The sequence below is a fragment of the Adelges cooleyi genome, unplaced genomic scaffold, assembly GCF_023614345.1.
Source record: "Adelges cooleyi isolate 19-005CV unplaced genomic scaffold, UGA_ACOO_1.1 ACOO_flye_CR_arks_rails_tigmint_CR_PRNA_1, whole genome shotgun sequence".
NCBI lineage: Eukaryota > Metazoa > Arthropoda > Insecta > Hemiptera > Adelgidae > Adelges > Adelges cooleyi.
Window position 1 is genome coordinate 7082612 of NW_026095751.1, and position 16894 is coordinate 7099505.

A 16894-nucleotide genomic window follows, 5' to 3' on the forward strand; every position below is an offset into this window, starting at 1 on the left:
TGTTGTTTTGGTGTTCTCTTCGTCATGGCGCGCGCATTATCGGGAGAGTGCGTTATTATTGTTAAACGTTTAATATTTTATCGTTGCTTTTGAATTTTTTACCACAGTACCCAAGTTTGTGTTTTAGTTTTCTAGAAATTACATACGTTATTTTTTTTTAACGGAATTCAAATTTTAACCTACGCCGACACTACCTCTGGAACTTGCACCACGCGTTTCACAAAATCGTTTTCATACCGTTGTGCGTCCCTTGCGCCGCCGACAACAAATATCAAGCCCAAACTGATCAACATCTACACCGGACGTCGACGGCAATACCTATCCGAAGCTGTAGGGGCCGTCTACCGCTGGGAGGGGTTATCGAAGTGGCCGTCAAGGCGTCACGCGTGTTGAAAGTACGCGCGCGAAAATCCCCCCTTGTCGTTCTCAAACGTGGAGGCAAGCCTTCGTTATAATTTTTGCCCTCTCCGGCCTCCGCCATGCTCCGCCACCACCGTAGTGGTTGCCTCCAATCGATACTGTGATAGTAGAATAATAAAAAAATTGCAAAACGTAATTTTTCGATTGTTTTTGTTGCACCACGTTATTACTGAAAAATAATATTGTGCCGTACACGCGAATTGTTATTGTTGTATGCCATTGATCGGAGTCCACGCCAACAACAAACGATCGTACGACGCGTCCATGGTGTGACCACCATATCAGCCCATTGAACCGGGCAGCTGTTTTCTTTCGACCAACAACGCCACCACAATTGCACAAACATGCACCACGCTGCCTCGATGGTCTTGCAGGAGAACAAGAGATCACTGTTCCTGGGATCGTTTGTTCAAGGTAATTCAAACACGTCTATGACATAAGAGTACCAGTGCATATTATGTCCCAACCCGGTGTCAAATGTGTCTTGAAAAATATTCAATGCATCTTGGGTCTTGGTGCATTTGCCCAGCCCATTTAGTGTTGTATACCTGTAGGTAGTTGGAAAATATTGTTGATTACCACGTTAAAAGTTATAAATACTAGGTATAATATGTATATATTTCAATAAAAAGTAAAAAATGACCCAATACTCGAGTGTTTATGATTAACTGGTATCATAATTTTTATCCATGCATGACTTATGACTTGAATATGTCAAGGTTGTTATGATTTGTATTAAAATTAACATTAAAATATGATGATATAATAGAATTATAAAAATGTTTAAAATTATGTTATGGGGGAATGAAATTATAAAAATTGCTGAATTCAGAGTCATACGTATAATACTAGATGGTCAATATTTGTTGGCATTTTGAGGTTGTTAGCCACTTTGTGTTTTTTCATTTACAGTAAATTGTCACAAACTATTCAATATGTGCATTTCCTACTAAGTAATACTAGTGGCCTTTTTTTTTTAAATTTCTCTAAGAAAATTCAAGTTTTGGCATTGTCAAACTTATGTTTTATGACATAAGTAATAAAATAATAAATATTTTAAAACACTATTTATCATAAAAATAATATATATCAATCTGTTGTGAACGCTGATGATAGCATTGCTACTGAAATATGCGCATACAGCATACACAACTACTAAAGTATAATATTTTTTGTGGTTATGAGTGTGTTTTATTTTATTACTTAACTGCAACCATAAATTTTACTTAAGTTTTTTTCTCTATTATGTTTCATAACATCAATGTGGATCTGAGTAGGTTTTCGTTTTACAATGATGCTTCTACTATTATAGTTATTTGTCTGGACCCTCAATAACTTAAATCAATTGATATGTTTTAAATAATAAATCTTTTATTTTGGTAAGTATATAAATGCTTGTATTAATGCATTTTTAAGTATGGCAAACAAATATTATACAACTTTTGGATAGAACAATGATGGGTGCCTAGGTATAATACTTTTTATTAAATTTCTCAAAATTATTTAGTAATGGTAACTTACTGCAAAAATAACTTATTTTTATTGATGTCGCAATAAAGATTTGTAGTAAGAAGTTAAAAAATTATTAAAACTTAAATGGGGTATTATATTTACACTATTTACTACACGCCTTGCGGTTACTCCCATTTGGATATCTTGACTGGTTTGCCAAACCAGTAAATAGTGTAGTAAGAAGTTTTCAAGCCAATCTGTACAACAAAAACACCTATGTGATATGATAGGTTAAGATTATAAAACTATTTCTTACATTATATTTATATAATATCATTGGTTATAAATATTTGTAATACTACAAGTTAAAGTAAAATATGATCATAGGTTGTTACTTTATGGTAGGTACACATTCAATTGAACAGTACGTAATTTAGTTTGTACAAACTAATGCGCGTGTAAATAAAACCCACAATTTCATAGTTAAAAACTGTGCGAGTTCAAGGCGTTGACTGAAAAATATTGTATGATCGTACAGTTTTCTAAATGTGTGTAAATAAATAGTGTAACATTAGAATTAGAGCTACAAAAAATTAAAAACTCAACGTATTAATTGTAAATAATTTACTCAGTTCATTTGCGCAAAGTTACTGCACAATAATTCCATAAATTACTTGTACGGTTAACCTAAATGAGTAGCATATATGTATTGCTGTTATCTTCCAAGCTACAAAAATTCACAACTATATCATTAATAGAACTATTTTGTGTTATGCAATAATTTCTCTGTTCTCAAAATGTGTATTGTAGTGTAAGTATTGTCTTTCCAGCTTTTCTATTAAAGTAGTATGAGTATTTGCCACCTTTGAAGCACATTTTGTCTAACCTAATACTGTTATACATAATGTCATGCAGATGTAAAATTTAGTTATTCATGTTGGTAAATAAATAATAAATTACAAATAACAAATGAGTAAATAACATAAAATAACTATGAACCATAGTATTATGTTATATTTTAATTTTTTAATATAGCTATAACAATATTAAAAAGATACATGAAAACATTTTTTACAGCCTTCCTCTGCCTCGTGTCCCAATCCAAAAATGAAGTTTTCATACATTTTCAGTTAAAAAAATATATTTACATTTATAAGTTAGGAAGGGCCATAAACTATTTTTTGTTGAATCCCTATTTTTTTTAATGCTTTATGGGGACGAAATAATTTTATTTGTGTAGTTAAAAATTCCTCAAACGAGCCATGAATCGTTAAAATTTCTAAAATGTGTTTTTTTTTGTGCGCATCCTGCCGTAGGTTATAGTGGTTACTTCTCTTTAGTACACAATACAATTTATACTTACACGCACGCATACGCGATGCCACATAGAAAATATGTAACGCAGCGTGCGCATTGTTTACATCTTGTGCTCGTCCCGCCATTGGTCAATTGGGCTTCAACGAGCACTGCTGCCGCCTGGTTGTTGTATATACGGTAATCGAACCGGTTTTGCGTCGACAAATTCTTGGCATTCATTTCTCTTGTTTACCTGCTGCCGTCGTCCGTCTCGATCGACCACCACACCGGGGTGGTACGAGTTTTTCTCGGGGTTTTTCCCCCTCTTGTTATAATTTATATTATATTGTCTGAATAGACGGAACGTTTCTTTTTACGATCACGGGTATGGTAAATAATAAAAATAAATAAAGGGAAAAAATAAAAAAAATTGGTCTCTTCGGATTTATAACCCTGAGGTCGACGACGCCCTCGTCACAAGGGGGTCCATGTGAACGACACGTGGTTCGTTGCATAGTCACCATCGTTAACGCAATCGCATTGCGCGCGCCCATGGCTTCCTTAGCGATCAATGAACTATGAACAGACGTCGGCAACGACTACGCTCGGCCTGCTAGCCATCGTCTGCCGCCGATGCCGTCGCGCTCATCTGGACGCCGGGGCAAACCGTTTGACCACCAAACCAACCGCGCCGACCATAACTCGGTTGACCCGCTTCCCGCCCCTACCAGCCCTAATAGACGAGTCGTCGGGGTTAAAACCGTGCGTTTCGACGCAAAAATTCTCTTCCCTTCCGTCTGTGGTCATGCAGTCCGAGAATTGTTGTTTGTTTATTTATTTAAACGCGTAATAAAACCCGTTTTGTTTGTGTTTACAGTGGGAGCCGGTATCGAGAGGTTGATGATCCAGAACAACGAGGGCGCCGGTGACGACGAGTCCATGGAAATCTTTGATTTTGTGGGCAACCAGCATGGGGATCACGTGCCTAGTGAGACCGTGCGACAAATGTACAACGCTTCCGCTGAAGAAATAAGGTATAGACTTTCGAGAACCGATTCTAGCTCGATATTTCAGGATTGACCTGTACACCTTAGGAATGCATGACGGGGTTCAGCGGAAAAAAAGTGATGAGAGAGGGAAGAGCGCAGCGCCGCTATAATTTTGCCCTGTTGTCCCTCGTAACCACCTGGCCTTTTTACCGAGGGTCGTGCGACTATTCTTGGAAAACAGACATGCACGATATATACAACTGCAACTGCTCTAGCAGCTGTTTCATCTCTCGAGTGTAAAATACGATTTAGTAGCGTAAATTGTATGTAGTTGTGCCCTCCCCCCTCTTCGACATATGGGTCGCAGGATCCACGAATGTTGCAGGGCACGTTCTAAGACAGTGGAGGAGCAGTATGTGTATTTTAATTTTTCTCCTTACACTGCTTCTCTTGTGCATGACCACTGTACCGCGTTTGGGGGTCCATCAGTGCCTCCGCCGCCGGTCTATATTTAACGTTATCCGCATTCGTGCCAACTGGCTGCCGTCGTTGCCTGACGGTCGAACGCCGCCGCTGGTACCTTTAAGTTGGGCAAAAATAAAATCGCACAATTTCTTTGTGCCAACGAGTGAACGACCCACGCCCGTCCCACGAGACAAACGGAGAGATTTTGTTGAAATGTATTTGTCTAATATTATATACCTTACATATTTTCGCAAAAGTTTCAATTGCATAACAATTTGTGATAACAAAGCGGCTATAATAATCGGTAGTTGTGGACTAATAAATATTTATGCTTCCGCTACATTAGTGTGAACCCAAGGTGGTCATGTGGCACCTCATACAGTTAGTTCCCCGGCCAAGTATAAATAGCAGCCAGACGCGTCAAAATGTTACTTCCTGTCTGCGCGGTCGTCTGGCGCGCTCTGTTGCTTTTCAAAGGTCTCCTCGCTCCCTCCCCTCTATTTGTGTTTACAACATAAGTTTTCACTTGCAAACTTCTTCAAGTGCGACATTAGTCCCTTAAAACCGGCTGCCGATGATTTTTCGTTTTGTGACTATCTATTTGCGCACACGTACATTATTAGCGTAAATGGTGCTTGGTCGACGTCCGACGATGACCACATACGCAGTGGGTGTGTGTGTGTGTGTGTAACGTGAGCGTTAAATGAGTAACAAGTGTGTAATACATAAATGAACGTTATCGGTCCTCGGGTACTGCGTAAAAATAAGAACAACGCAGGAAATATAAATAATAACTTTTTTTGTTGATGCCGTTGTCCACCGTGTGCGGCTGGCGGCGGCTTCACGCAACGTTAAGTAAGAAAAAAGTGGGTCAGAACGTCTCGACGCGTTTACAGTCTAACAGAAATAAAGTTCAAAATGCTAATAATGAATTTAGAATTACCCAAGCACGTTGTGAATAGGCAAATAGGTATATTATTATAGCGCCTTTTCATTAATGCATAACAATCAATATTTTAATCGCTTTAACATTATTTAACATTCTGTATTTTTTTTTGTGTCTAATGATTTTTCTCCCTTAATTTTTTATTATGATCCTTGAAGTTCAACAGTAATGTTTTAAAGACAAATTTAATTCTTGTAGTCTGTTAGTTTGTGTTATTTCTCCATCATTATTAGATTTCTATATAAGTGATCCAAACATGCATGTAAAAGTACTCTATTAATAATGCACCGGCGCTGGATTTGCACCAATTTAAATGCATATATTTAAGCTTATTTATTATGTTGCTACTTAATACATCAAAATATATATACTGTACATTTTTAAAAAATCTGTATTGGACGTTTGGTTTATTGTGCATATATTTTTATGTTCACACATTGCAACACTATAATATTATTTAGAAGGTTGGTGGATTGTCGAAATTTGGTACTTTTAATAATTCAAATAATTTTGCATAAAATCGATATACTGACAAGGCCTCTAACAAAAACACGCACTGACGGAGTTCAATAAATTTTAAATTCGTCAGTTTTTTTATTTTAAAAGACAGCAGTGGCGGATATTGCAAAGCAGCGTATGTATGAAAAAAGAGAATGAATGGAGGAAACGCGCACTCGCTTTAACACCGTCATCGTCGCTGCGCGTTGTTCTTTTACGCTACGTTTTACTATTTTCCACGAGATAGTAGCACGCGAGCGTGGTGGTATGAAAATAGTAAATTATTTACGTTAGGGGAAAAGTTACGGCGGCAAAATATTAGGGCCGCGCAGGCTCGTGTCGGGGTGGCGGGACGAGTTGTTTTGTACTGTGTAGTTGTTCACGGCCGCCAATCGATACCAGACCAGACGAAAGTCTACGTCGTCGTCGTCGCCGCCGCCGTAGCTCGGAGAAAGCGCGCGCTGTAACGTCGCCCTTATTTTTCCGGGCGTTTTCGCACACGCTATTTACCTACCGCTCGGTTCATCGTTCGCCGGCAACGAAGGGCCCCACCCCGAGACGGCCCGTGTTTATTTTGACGGCGCGGTGGCCTAACACCACGCGTCAACAGTGTTGGCGGCACTGCCGCACACCGGATACCCTCCAACTGGTCCCACTGAACGGTTCTCCCGTTTTTTTTTTTTTTTTACTTCACAGACTAGTATTTTGTATCCACCGTCGGGTACACGCACGCGCATCACATGCAAGCATACATACAAACACACACATACTCATTCGTCTGCCGCCGTCGTATTATACGTTCACGTGAGCGCGCGCATTCCACAGTGAGTGTGTGTGCGTCGCTTGCTGCTTTCTCATTTCTCTTTCTGGCAGTACGTTTCGCCGCTGTCGTTATCCGTTGTCCATCGCCATAGTAGTACCCGACGTGTGGCGTCCGTGCGCGGTATTCGCGCGTTTTGAGTGGCCGTTGTGTTTGGTGTGCGTGTTTGACGTTTGTTGTATAGACATATAAACAGTGTTATTTCTTCTGTCAAAACCACGATGCTTGTGTTGAAACAATTCCCGACTGCAGCTATATTATCGACGATTTTGAGGAATTAAAAAAAAAATAACCACACCATGATGTTTATAAATGAAACGGAGGCGCTATCCGCCGAGGTAAGACTTTTTGATATTTGGTTTCCCGCGTTTAACCTCCCCTCCACTTAAATAATGTAAGGTAACCGACGGTCAACGCATTCAATGCCAGTACATGTGTGTTAATACTCTATCGATTTTGTTGTTCACCACCACCGGTTTCTACGCAGTAAAATGCGGCGCGATTGACCCGTGTGCGTGTTTGTTGTTGTGATGGTGCGTGCGCCGCACAATGCGATCCTGACCCCTTCTAAACTCATGGTTCATAACCGTCGTGCATCGGTGTACTATGTGATGTCTTCATGAATGAACCGCGTGTATTTGTGTGAGCGTTGTAAATCTCGTAATAGTGGGGGAATGGCGCACACATGTTTACTTGCGTCTTGCCGGATTTGACCTTTTTGTTGATTTTAACGACTACGGCTTGCGTCTAGGAGGAAAAAAATGCGTTCTTTACGTCGAAAACCAGATAACATTTTGTTCAAACGCGTTAATGGCCACCGGAAGTACCGGTAGTGCAGATGGTCATACATCGCATTCCTGCGCCAATGCCACTCCATTGAGACATTTACTCGTGGGGAAGGAAATTAACGACACTTCGCCACGTGGGCTCCGTACGGTCCGTTTGACTATCATCGCACGTCAAAGAAGCCTTAGAAATGATAGTCCCTTGCTTAAATACCAGTATTTTTAAGGCTCTTAATTACGGCATAATTTATGTGTAAGGAAACTGCTGAGGTGACCGCGGTCCACCGGCGTGTGGGCACCCATGTGCACGCCGAAAGCTCGTGTACTACACGATCGGCGTGGGATGTACGCCGGCTCGTGGTGCGTACTAGTAGGCCGAGGGAAAGGAGGAGGTGACGGTAGCGTTTTGAGGGGAGAAAAATAACTGCTATCGATCGCGCGGGGATTTCGTGTGCCAGTGTCATCTCGCGGCGTGTGTCGGGTGCGTCCCGTACGACCGACCAACAACGCCCGAGTTCTATTTCATTATTATATTTTAATTCGTATCCCCCGGACTATTTAGTTTCGACGTTGGAAAAATTCCACGTTTCTGATTTATTTATTTTATGGTAGTATAAACGGTACGTCATCCGGCAGGGTTTTCAAAATACCCCGTCGTAACGTAACCCCAACCCTCGTTTTTGCTTGCGAAACTTGGACAAAAGTCCAAACATTAAAATCGAGTGCATCTCCGATTCGACAACAATGTCGAGGCAATGGATAGCAATTAAAATCTGCTATTGTGGGGCGCCAAAATTGTGTGAACTTGAAATACCTATATTGATTTTCTAAATTGAAAATGTAAAGCGTACGATTGCTTTCCATTTCAACAAACTCATATACGTTTTTTTTAATTTTGATATTTTATTACTTAACTATGAGACATGTGCTATCTCAACACCCAGACAGTTGCGGTAGAACGCTTGAATAACGATTAATATTGGCATTTCTCCTTATTCATGTGTGTTAATAACGTATCGCCGCTGTTATGCGTCCGTTCTCTGGCGGAGCGACGACGACTACTCGTAAATATTAATGGAACCGTTGGGTTTAATTTAGAATCGTTGACCTTGAACCGACCCGACTGCAGCATGTTCTCGCTCTCTATTCCTCCCTCTGCCCTTTTGGCCACTTTTTTTATGTTATAGCCACCGCTGCGTAAGTAGAGGACGAGGTGCTATACACTGCTGCTTGTGATGCGTGCGTTGCCTTTTGTTGATGGTTTTGTCCCAAATGTGTAAGCGGGTATGGGTTGGTAGTCCTGTATGTGTAATGCGTGCATTCTGACTAGTTTTGAAAGAGTGGGAAACGTATAGACGGATACACGGCACACCACATACTAAAATACATCCAACCCCTATTTTTCTCTACTACGCATTAAATATGTTGTTGTTATTGTTGTTATATTTTCAACGCAACCGCGCACCACACCCTAAAAAAAATATTCTAAATGCGATAGCGTCCAATATTGCTATCCTTGCCTACCGCCGAATAGCTTTATTATTATTATTATTGATGTTATTATTTACATTCTAGTGCATTGATACGATGCATAATAATGTGATCGACCACTACAATATATTAATAGTTTTCGTTGTATTAAGTATGGCAAGATTTTTTCCCTTCGCAAAACCTCGGTTGTGTTGTGCTGTTGCACAAAAATGTGACTGTTCTATTATTTAAGTATCTTGACATTCAATATTATGCTTTATTTTCATAACACCCCACAATGAATACAGTTTTGAAATGCGCTTTCTAACTTTTGTTTCCTACATTAATTATCGATTGTTTTTATTTTTAAAAATAAATACTCTATAATATGGTCTTTTATTTTTAATTGTCAATTACGTTTTCGTATGGTCATTGGTTGGACTTAAGTAAAAAAAATTATTTTTTTTCTATTTTTTTGGTCCAGGTTATTATCAGTCTTTCTAGTTTTGACTTAAGTTTTTGTTTTTGCAGGAACACAACTCCAAAATATATATCATGTTGTATGAAATCTGTGATAAAGGATCATTTGGAAATGATTCCAGACATACTTTCAGTGATCAAAAAAATGACAAAAGACGAAGGTATTTCTTACTACTAATTAATTTCCAATCTTAATTATTTTTGGTTGGTATTAACTTCCATAACTATTGTATTATTATTGCAGACAAACTGATGCGTTTCGATACAATCAGTACGGTTGGGTATTTATGCACAATTTTTCACCAACACAACAATCTAAAGTCTTACATACATTCATCTTTACTGCCAGAAATTATTGGATCATTATCAGACCCAGCTGAACAAGTGAGTTTTAATAACAATCAATTATATATAATTGATATTAATATTACATATATAATTATATTAAAACTTATCAATTTTGATTTTTACAGGTAATAATGCGAGCTCAAATGGTACTGACTTATATTATAAGTAAAGGTGTAATTGATAACAAGACTGTACAAGAAACTGTTTGTCCGGCACTCATTTTAGCTGCTAATGCAACAGACGATCTCCATGTGCAAAATAATATTGTCACGGTAATTTGCCACCTTTAGTTACATTTACTACTAGTAAAAGTGTATTAGCTTTATTAGTATTATTTACTTAGTTGTATTTATTATTAAGCTTATAGGTCCATGGAATACAATTGATATAGTCGTTGCTTATTGAAAGACATGGGTAGTGAGATGCCATTGGTTTAAAGCCATCTCACTATCTTGTCTTTCATGTAGCATCAACTTGTATCTTGCAAAAATTGCTTAACATTTGAAGTCGATCTGTTGCCGTCAAAGCGGGCTGTCGTAGAGTGTTCATTTCTTTTGACTATCACAGCCAGCTTTGATGAGCATCGGATCGATATTGTACATCAGAAAATGTCTACCTGAAAAGCCTAACATAGGCCGTCCAAGTGGATGTGAAGTGTTTTTATATTATTTTCATATCACAGCCACTTTGATGAGCCGATGTAAATGGTACAATCTACTTTTGTTAATGTGTAGTACTAAAAAATGCTACTTTTTTATTACTATTTATATTTACTTTTGTTCATTTTTTTTTTTTCAATCTTGTGTTCTTTATATATACTTTTGTATTAATTATAAGACAAAAAATTATGTTCTATTTAACTTTATATAGTTTTTATTAATAAATAGTAACAGCTACTTAATTATTCCCATGATTGTTTCTAAAAAAAAAAAACCTTTTTTATTGATATTATTACTAAATTAAATCATTGTAATCATCACTTATTATTTACCAGCTTTTTATTTTCTTTTATTTGTATAAGTTTTTTAAATGTCATAGATAAATTTTTTTTTTTGTGAAATAATATTACCTTTAAAAAAAGTGTTTCAAATTTGATGTAAGTAATACTTTTATTTGAACTAAACAATATACTTTAATAATTAAGGTTTAATATGTAAAGATAATTTTAAACATGGCTAAAAAAAATATTTTACAGATAAAGACTACATCCCCCCCCCCCTATGATTCTATTTTAATTTAAACATTTACCAATTATTATTTTATAATGTTAAATTTAATACAAAGTACTTAAGGTAATTAATTGTATTTACGAATGATGTTTCTTCAGCTACTGCATATGTTTTATTCGCCATTCGAAGACGTCTAAATGGTCAAATCGGATGTGACGTGTTGATATTTGTAATCATATCACAGCCGTTTTTGACAATTTTGGTGGCTACTCGTATTCTTCACGTTTGTTCTTATTTGATTTGAGATGCTCACAAAGCAACTGTGAAATGTTGTATGCTGAAAATCATATCACAGCCAGCTTTGATGAGCGTTTCAAATTAATCTTTCATCAGATTACTAAAAAAATCAACATTTTGTGAAAGCACAAGAATTGTGGTTCTCGTCAAAGTGGTTGTGATACGTTCTAGTTATTCATATTAAATTAAATAAATCCGTATCACAGCCAGCTTTGTATGAGCGCAACAATTTTTACAATCATTAATTTTTTTAATTATTCTACTGTTGTCTCTAAATAAAATAGTTTCTACTTATTAGTTTTATATGTATAACATTCTAGTAAGACCTCTTTTTTTGTTTTCTACAGTTAGTAGGAAAACTTGTTCTCAAAGTTGATGACAATTTTGTGTGCAAAACCGTGTTGCCATTTTTGATCAATAAAAGCCAAAGCGATTGCATATATGTGAGGTTAGCAGCTTTATTAAGTTTTCCTGAGCTTGGTCATGTACTAGATATTGAACAAAAAACCAAAGTTCTAGTAAGTTAATATTATTTTCATTATTTTTTTTTTTTTTTTTAATTCAAGCCTTAAATAACACTATTTATTCTGTAGCTACCTCGTTACGTAGAAATGTGTAATGATCGTGTTAGTACGATTCGGAAGACATGTGCTGATATTATTACACCATTATCGGCATGCTGTGATGACTCCCTGAGACGAGGTCCTGTAACTGATGCGGCTAGTCGTTTACTTAGCGATAGCTGTAAATTTGTACGTCTGACAGCATTAGAAAATTTAGGCCCGTTGATCACTACCTATGCGAATCCTGCAGTCACTTCATTAGTCACCACTCGTACTTATATCCTTATGATGGTCAGCAATTTCACTGATGATTTACATTACATGACGTATGTATAAAATGTGAATCAGTTTATCAGATTTATATGTACAATTTTAATTTTTTTCATATTAAAATTAAAATTGTTTTAAACAGTATGAAATGTCAAACAAGTCAAGAATATTTTAAGGCAACTGAATTACTTATGGATCGAGAAAAGCCTTGGTCTAATGAAACATCAATGAAAAATGATAACAAGTAAAAATTGAATAAAATAAATACTTAAATAGTTACTACAATAGACATATATGTTCATATGTTATATTTTATACTAATGTATTTTTAAACTTCATATAAAATTACATACCATTCTTATCAAATTATTGATAGGCGACTAATTATAATATTGTTACAAATTTCCTTCCCTTTTTATTATTACTATTGAATTGAAATATTATGAATAAAATACAAGTTTTAATTAAAATTTATAAATCGCATTCTGTATTGAAATAATGAAAATTTTTTGTATTTCATTTATTTTTCCGTGCTACCACAGCATTTTTGACAGTAATTTAAAGAAAAAAAATACGTCCTCACAACATTTCAATATATTTATTTACATTTTTTTAATTTATACCCTCTTAAATAAATGGAGGTATGACGGACGACCTCTATTAAGGATTAATGTATTACCAATGACTTGGGTATTTTTTAAATATTATATTACTTATCACTGATATATTTTATGGAAAATGTATTCATACATTTTTTTAATTTGATGTAATAGTTTGTATTGTTTTAATTTACAACTACACCTTGCATTCTAAATTTTAGCCTATTTTGCTTGTCTCTACGTCGAAATTAAATAGACTTAACGAGTTTTCTAATTGGCTTACATTAAAAGAGTGTTTAATCGATATAATTCACAATTGCTTTTGATCAATGAAAAGATAATTGAAACCCTATTGATACAATTAGTTTTTTTAAATAGTTTTTTTATTTTTTATTTTTTTCGTGTCCAATTCTTGTGTTTTGTAGATTTTGGGTTGCGGACTATAATGTTAAGACTGAATCAGAAGAATTATACAGCACTTTTGCCTATTGGAGAGAGCCTATCTGTGATACAAAATCATCTTTTAATTTTGAAGTAAGATTTTTGTATGTTATTATTTCAATGTTTAAAAATGTCTTATGTTATTTTGTTATAATCTGTAGAGCGATTATGACGAAAGAGAAAACGATGGTGATAGACAACTAACAATGTTGCCAAATAAATTGTGGTATGTGCCTATGAATAATAACTCGAGTAAGTCATGTCTGCATATTTTGAGGGTTAAAATTGAGTAATATGTGTTTCATGCTTTTATTGTGTTTAGCGAATTTAAATTGTACTGAAATGAAAAAGTCTGAATTTGAAGTAAAACCTGTCAAAGAAGTGGAAGACGATGGCGAAAATAAATCATCAGCTGATCTTATAGTTCCATCTGTATTATTAGACCATTACGCCGATATGGCTGGCGCCTTTGACGACAGCGATCTTGCGTCACAATGTGCTTGTATGTTGCCTGCTGTACTCGTCACTATTGGACCTTCTCACTGGCCATTACTTAGACATACTTACTATGTTCTTGCTTCACATAGATCGGTATGTACCATGATGATTTAACAGATATATAACTCTGATTTGTAAAACACTGTCCCACAAAAGAAAGGCAGTGTTTTGCACATTCAAAATATGGCATCGTAGCACTACTGAACCCACCAAACCCTATCCACACGCCTGGTTATTAGTAAATACTGACTGTGATGTCACTAATTGGTCACAATCCGCCATATTGCGCATGGAAGAAGTATTAGAGTGAAGTGCATAGTGGATGCATGAGGCGGACTGAATTTTGTCATGCCTCACTGCCATTTATTCGTGAGACAAATTATAGACCTACATTTTGTTTTCTCAGGTGACTCGCCAAATGGCAAAAAAAAATTATTTGAGGAGGATATAGATACTGTTAAAGATTATTCTGTGCCATAAAAAAGGATGGTAATTTCTCTAGGTATTCGCATTTCCAGAGAGAAACCATCCTTAGCCAAGAATACACTACCACCTAGTTCTCACCCTTATTGATTTTGTTAAAATGTATTTATTTATTTATTGTAAAATATAATATAAATTATAATTTATTAATAGTACTTGACATTTTTTAGTGGAAAGTTCGAAGAAAGGCTGCATCTTATATTCACAAGTTGGCCATTTTTATTGGAGAAGAAGCTACATCCAGAGATCTTTTGCCAATATTCGAGTCTTTAGTTTTAGATCTGGATGAAGTTCGATCTGGTGCCATTGATCATTTTTCCGCTTTTCTTCGGGTAAAAAAAAAATTATTTGTGGGTATACTCATTTTAAACATGATGAAGACTTAGGTTCGTGTTTCATCTGATATTCAAATGATGAACACCATTCCATTTCTGATATAATATAATTTGCACTATTATTAATTTGTAATTAACCCTTTCAGTCCCGACTTTTATTTGTGGAAAAAAAATATGATAGCGTCTTTATCAAATTATTTTTGTTTAAAGAGAGATTTATTAAAAACATTGATAACATATAATCAATATTATATTTTATTCTGGTTCTAACGATTTTACAAATTCAAAGATACCGCTAAATCGCGTTTAAGGTTAATAAACTGAATGAAAATGAATTAAAATGTCGGTATTAAAATGTACAAGGGGACTGAAAGGGTAAATAATAAGAGTTAAACGAAAAGGAACTATACATTTTTTAAATATGATGAATACCTTAGGTTCGTGTTTCATCTGATATTCAAATGATGAGCATCATTCTATTTCTGATATAATTTAATTAGTATTATTCTTAATTTATAATTTATAATAAAAGTTAAACAAAAAGGAACTGTAGATTTTTTTAAATATGATGAAGACTTAGGTTCGTGTTTCATCTGATATTCAAATGATGAACATCATAACAGTTCTGATATAATTGTTATAATGCTATTTTTCTTTTATTGGCGCAAGATGATTAATTATTTATTTAATGATTGATTTGAATTTTTAATTTACAACTACACCTTGCATTCTAAATTTTAGCCTATTTTGCTTGTCTCGGCGTCTAAATTAAATAGACGAACGAGTTTTCTAATAGGCTTACATTAAAAGAGTGTTAAATCGATATAATTCACAATTGCTTTTGATCAATGAAAAGATAATTGAAACCCTATTGATACAATTAGTTGTTTAAATAATTATTGTTTTATTAAGAAAAATTCCATATACAAAAAAGTTATATCTCCTTAAAAAATAGGAGGTAAACGTCCTTTTAGACCGGTTTCACACGAGTCGCCTTGTGTGCCGCAATTTTTTACTAGAGACCGAACACAAAAAGGACATGTTTAGTTTCATAAAAAATTATAAATATTCAATCTTGCCCCAATGTATTTTATTTACAATAGATTTGTATGATTGACAAACATGATGATAAATTTGGTCCGTGTTTCATCTGATATCCAAATGATGTGCATTTTCCATTAATTTCTGATAAAAATTAGACAAACTTTTACATTATTTAAACTATAATATAAATCAATTGGATTTATATAGATATGTTGGAAGTCATTTTTTGTAAGACATGTCAACACCTGCTTCAAAAAATATTGTATCTCTCTTTCTGGCTCGACCAACATCTCAGAAAAAGAATATGAATAATAAAGAAAAAAACTTAGGTGATCGTTTTTTTACCCTGACAAATTGGAATAAGAGATAAGATGTTTTTGTTGAAGGTGTCAATGTGTTTACTAAATACGTTAATGGTAGTACACTGATAGTGGTGCTATACAAAAAATGTGGAATTCTCGCTGACAATGGAGATACCCTTATCATATATTACTATCTCCCGTCCGTAAACTTTGACGAGGGTATCTTTGTTGCCAGCGAGAATCCTACTTGTATGGCACCACTTATCAGTGTAACCTAAAATAAGTGTTATTAATTATAAATACCAGTATTTTTTAATTTACATTATAGACTAATTGTATTTTTATTTGTACAGATGCTGTCTGTCAGTGTCCGTAGCGATTTGGCTCCCATGATGTGCCGTTTTCTCAAAACTGATTATGAATGGAATTGGCGATTCAGACAGAACTTTTGTGAACAATTGGCTGAATCTTTACATTTATTTACTCCGCTTGATATGTACCACCATATACATGAAGTTTGTTTGTCTTTATTGATGGATAGAATTTCTTCTGTGCGCCAATCTGCATTATCACTAGTAACTACTTACTACTAATTGTAAACTATGTTGCTTATTTATTTAAATTTTTATATTTTTAGGTTCCAGAACTTTTAGTAGTTCTTAATAAAAATCTTAGTCTCAAAAGACTGATGCTCAATGAATTGGTAACTCGTTTCGGACGAGCGGACTTGTGGAGTCGTCGGCAAATGTTTGCCCAGATATGCTCTTATATATTATCATGCGGAGAACGATGCTTATCAGCTGGTGATTTCTGCAATGAGTTATTACCGAGTTTATTGAATTTAGCTTCAGATCGTGTTCCTAATGTGAGGTTAATGGTTGCCAAAACTTTATATTCTCATGTAGCTAATAACCGTAAGTGATA

General features: G+C 35.3%; 1 protein-coding gene across 2 annotated transcripts in view; it reads left to right on the forward strand.

Annotated features, from left to right (window-relative positions):
- LOC126835342 (serine/threonine-protein phosphatase 4 regulatory subunit 1-like) overlaps positions 1-16894 on the forward strand; it is a 17477-nt gene continuing 583 nt past the window's right edge. The window contains exons 1-14 of one of the 2 annotated variants that reach the window (XM_050567850.1): positions 1-834; positions 4046-4202; positions 9673-9782; positions 9866-10005; positions 10095-10241; positions 11783-11953; positions 12029-12324; positions 12411-12512; positions 13293-13401; positions 13470-13560; positions 13631-13899; positions 14460-14621; positions 16324-16545; positions 16608-16884. In XM_050567850.1, the coding sequence (XP_050423807.1) occupies positions 765-834; positions 4046-4202; positions 9673-9782; positions 9866-10005; positions 10095-10241; positions 11783-11953; positions 12029-12324; positions 12411-12512; positions 13293-13401; positions 13470-13560; positions 13631-13899; positions 14460-14621; positions 16324-16545; positions 16608-16884 (2323 nt within the window). In that variant the 5' untranslated portion in view covers positions 1-764. Of the gene's footprint in view, positions 835-4045; positions 4203-6878; positions 7225-9672; positions 9783-9865; positions 10006-10094; positions 10242-11782; positions 11954-12028; positions 12325-12410; positions 12513-13292; positions 13402-13469; positions 13561-13630; positions 13900-14459; positions 14622-16323; positions 16546-16607; positions 16885-16894 lie in introns of those variants that run through there. The other variant, XM_050567859.1, reaches the window with a different exon arrangement.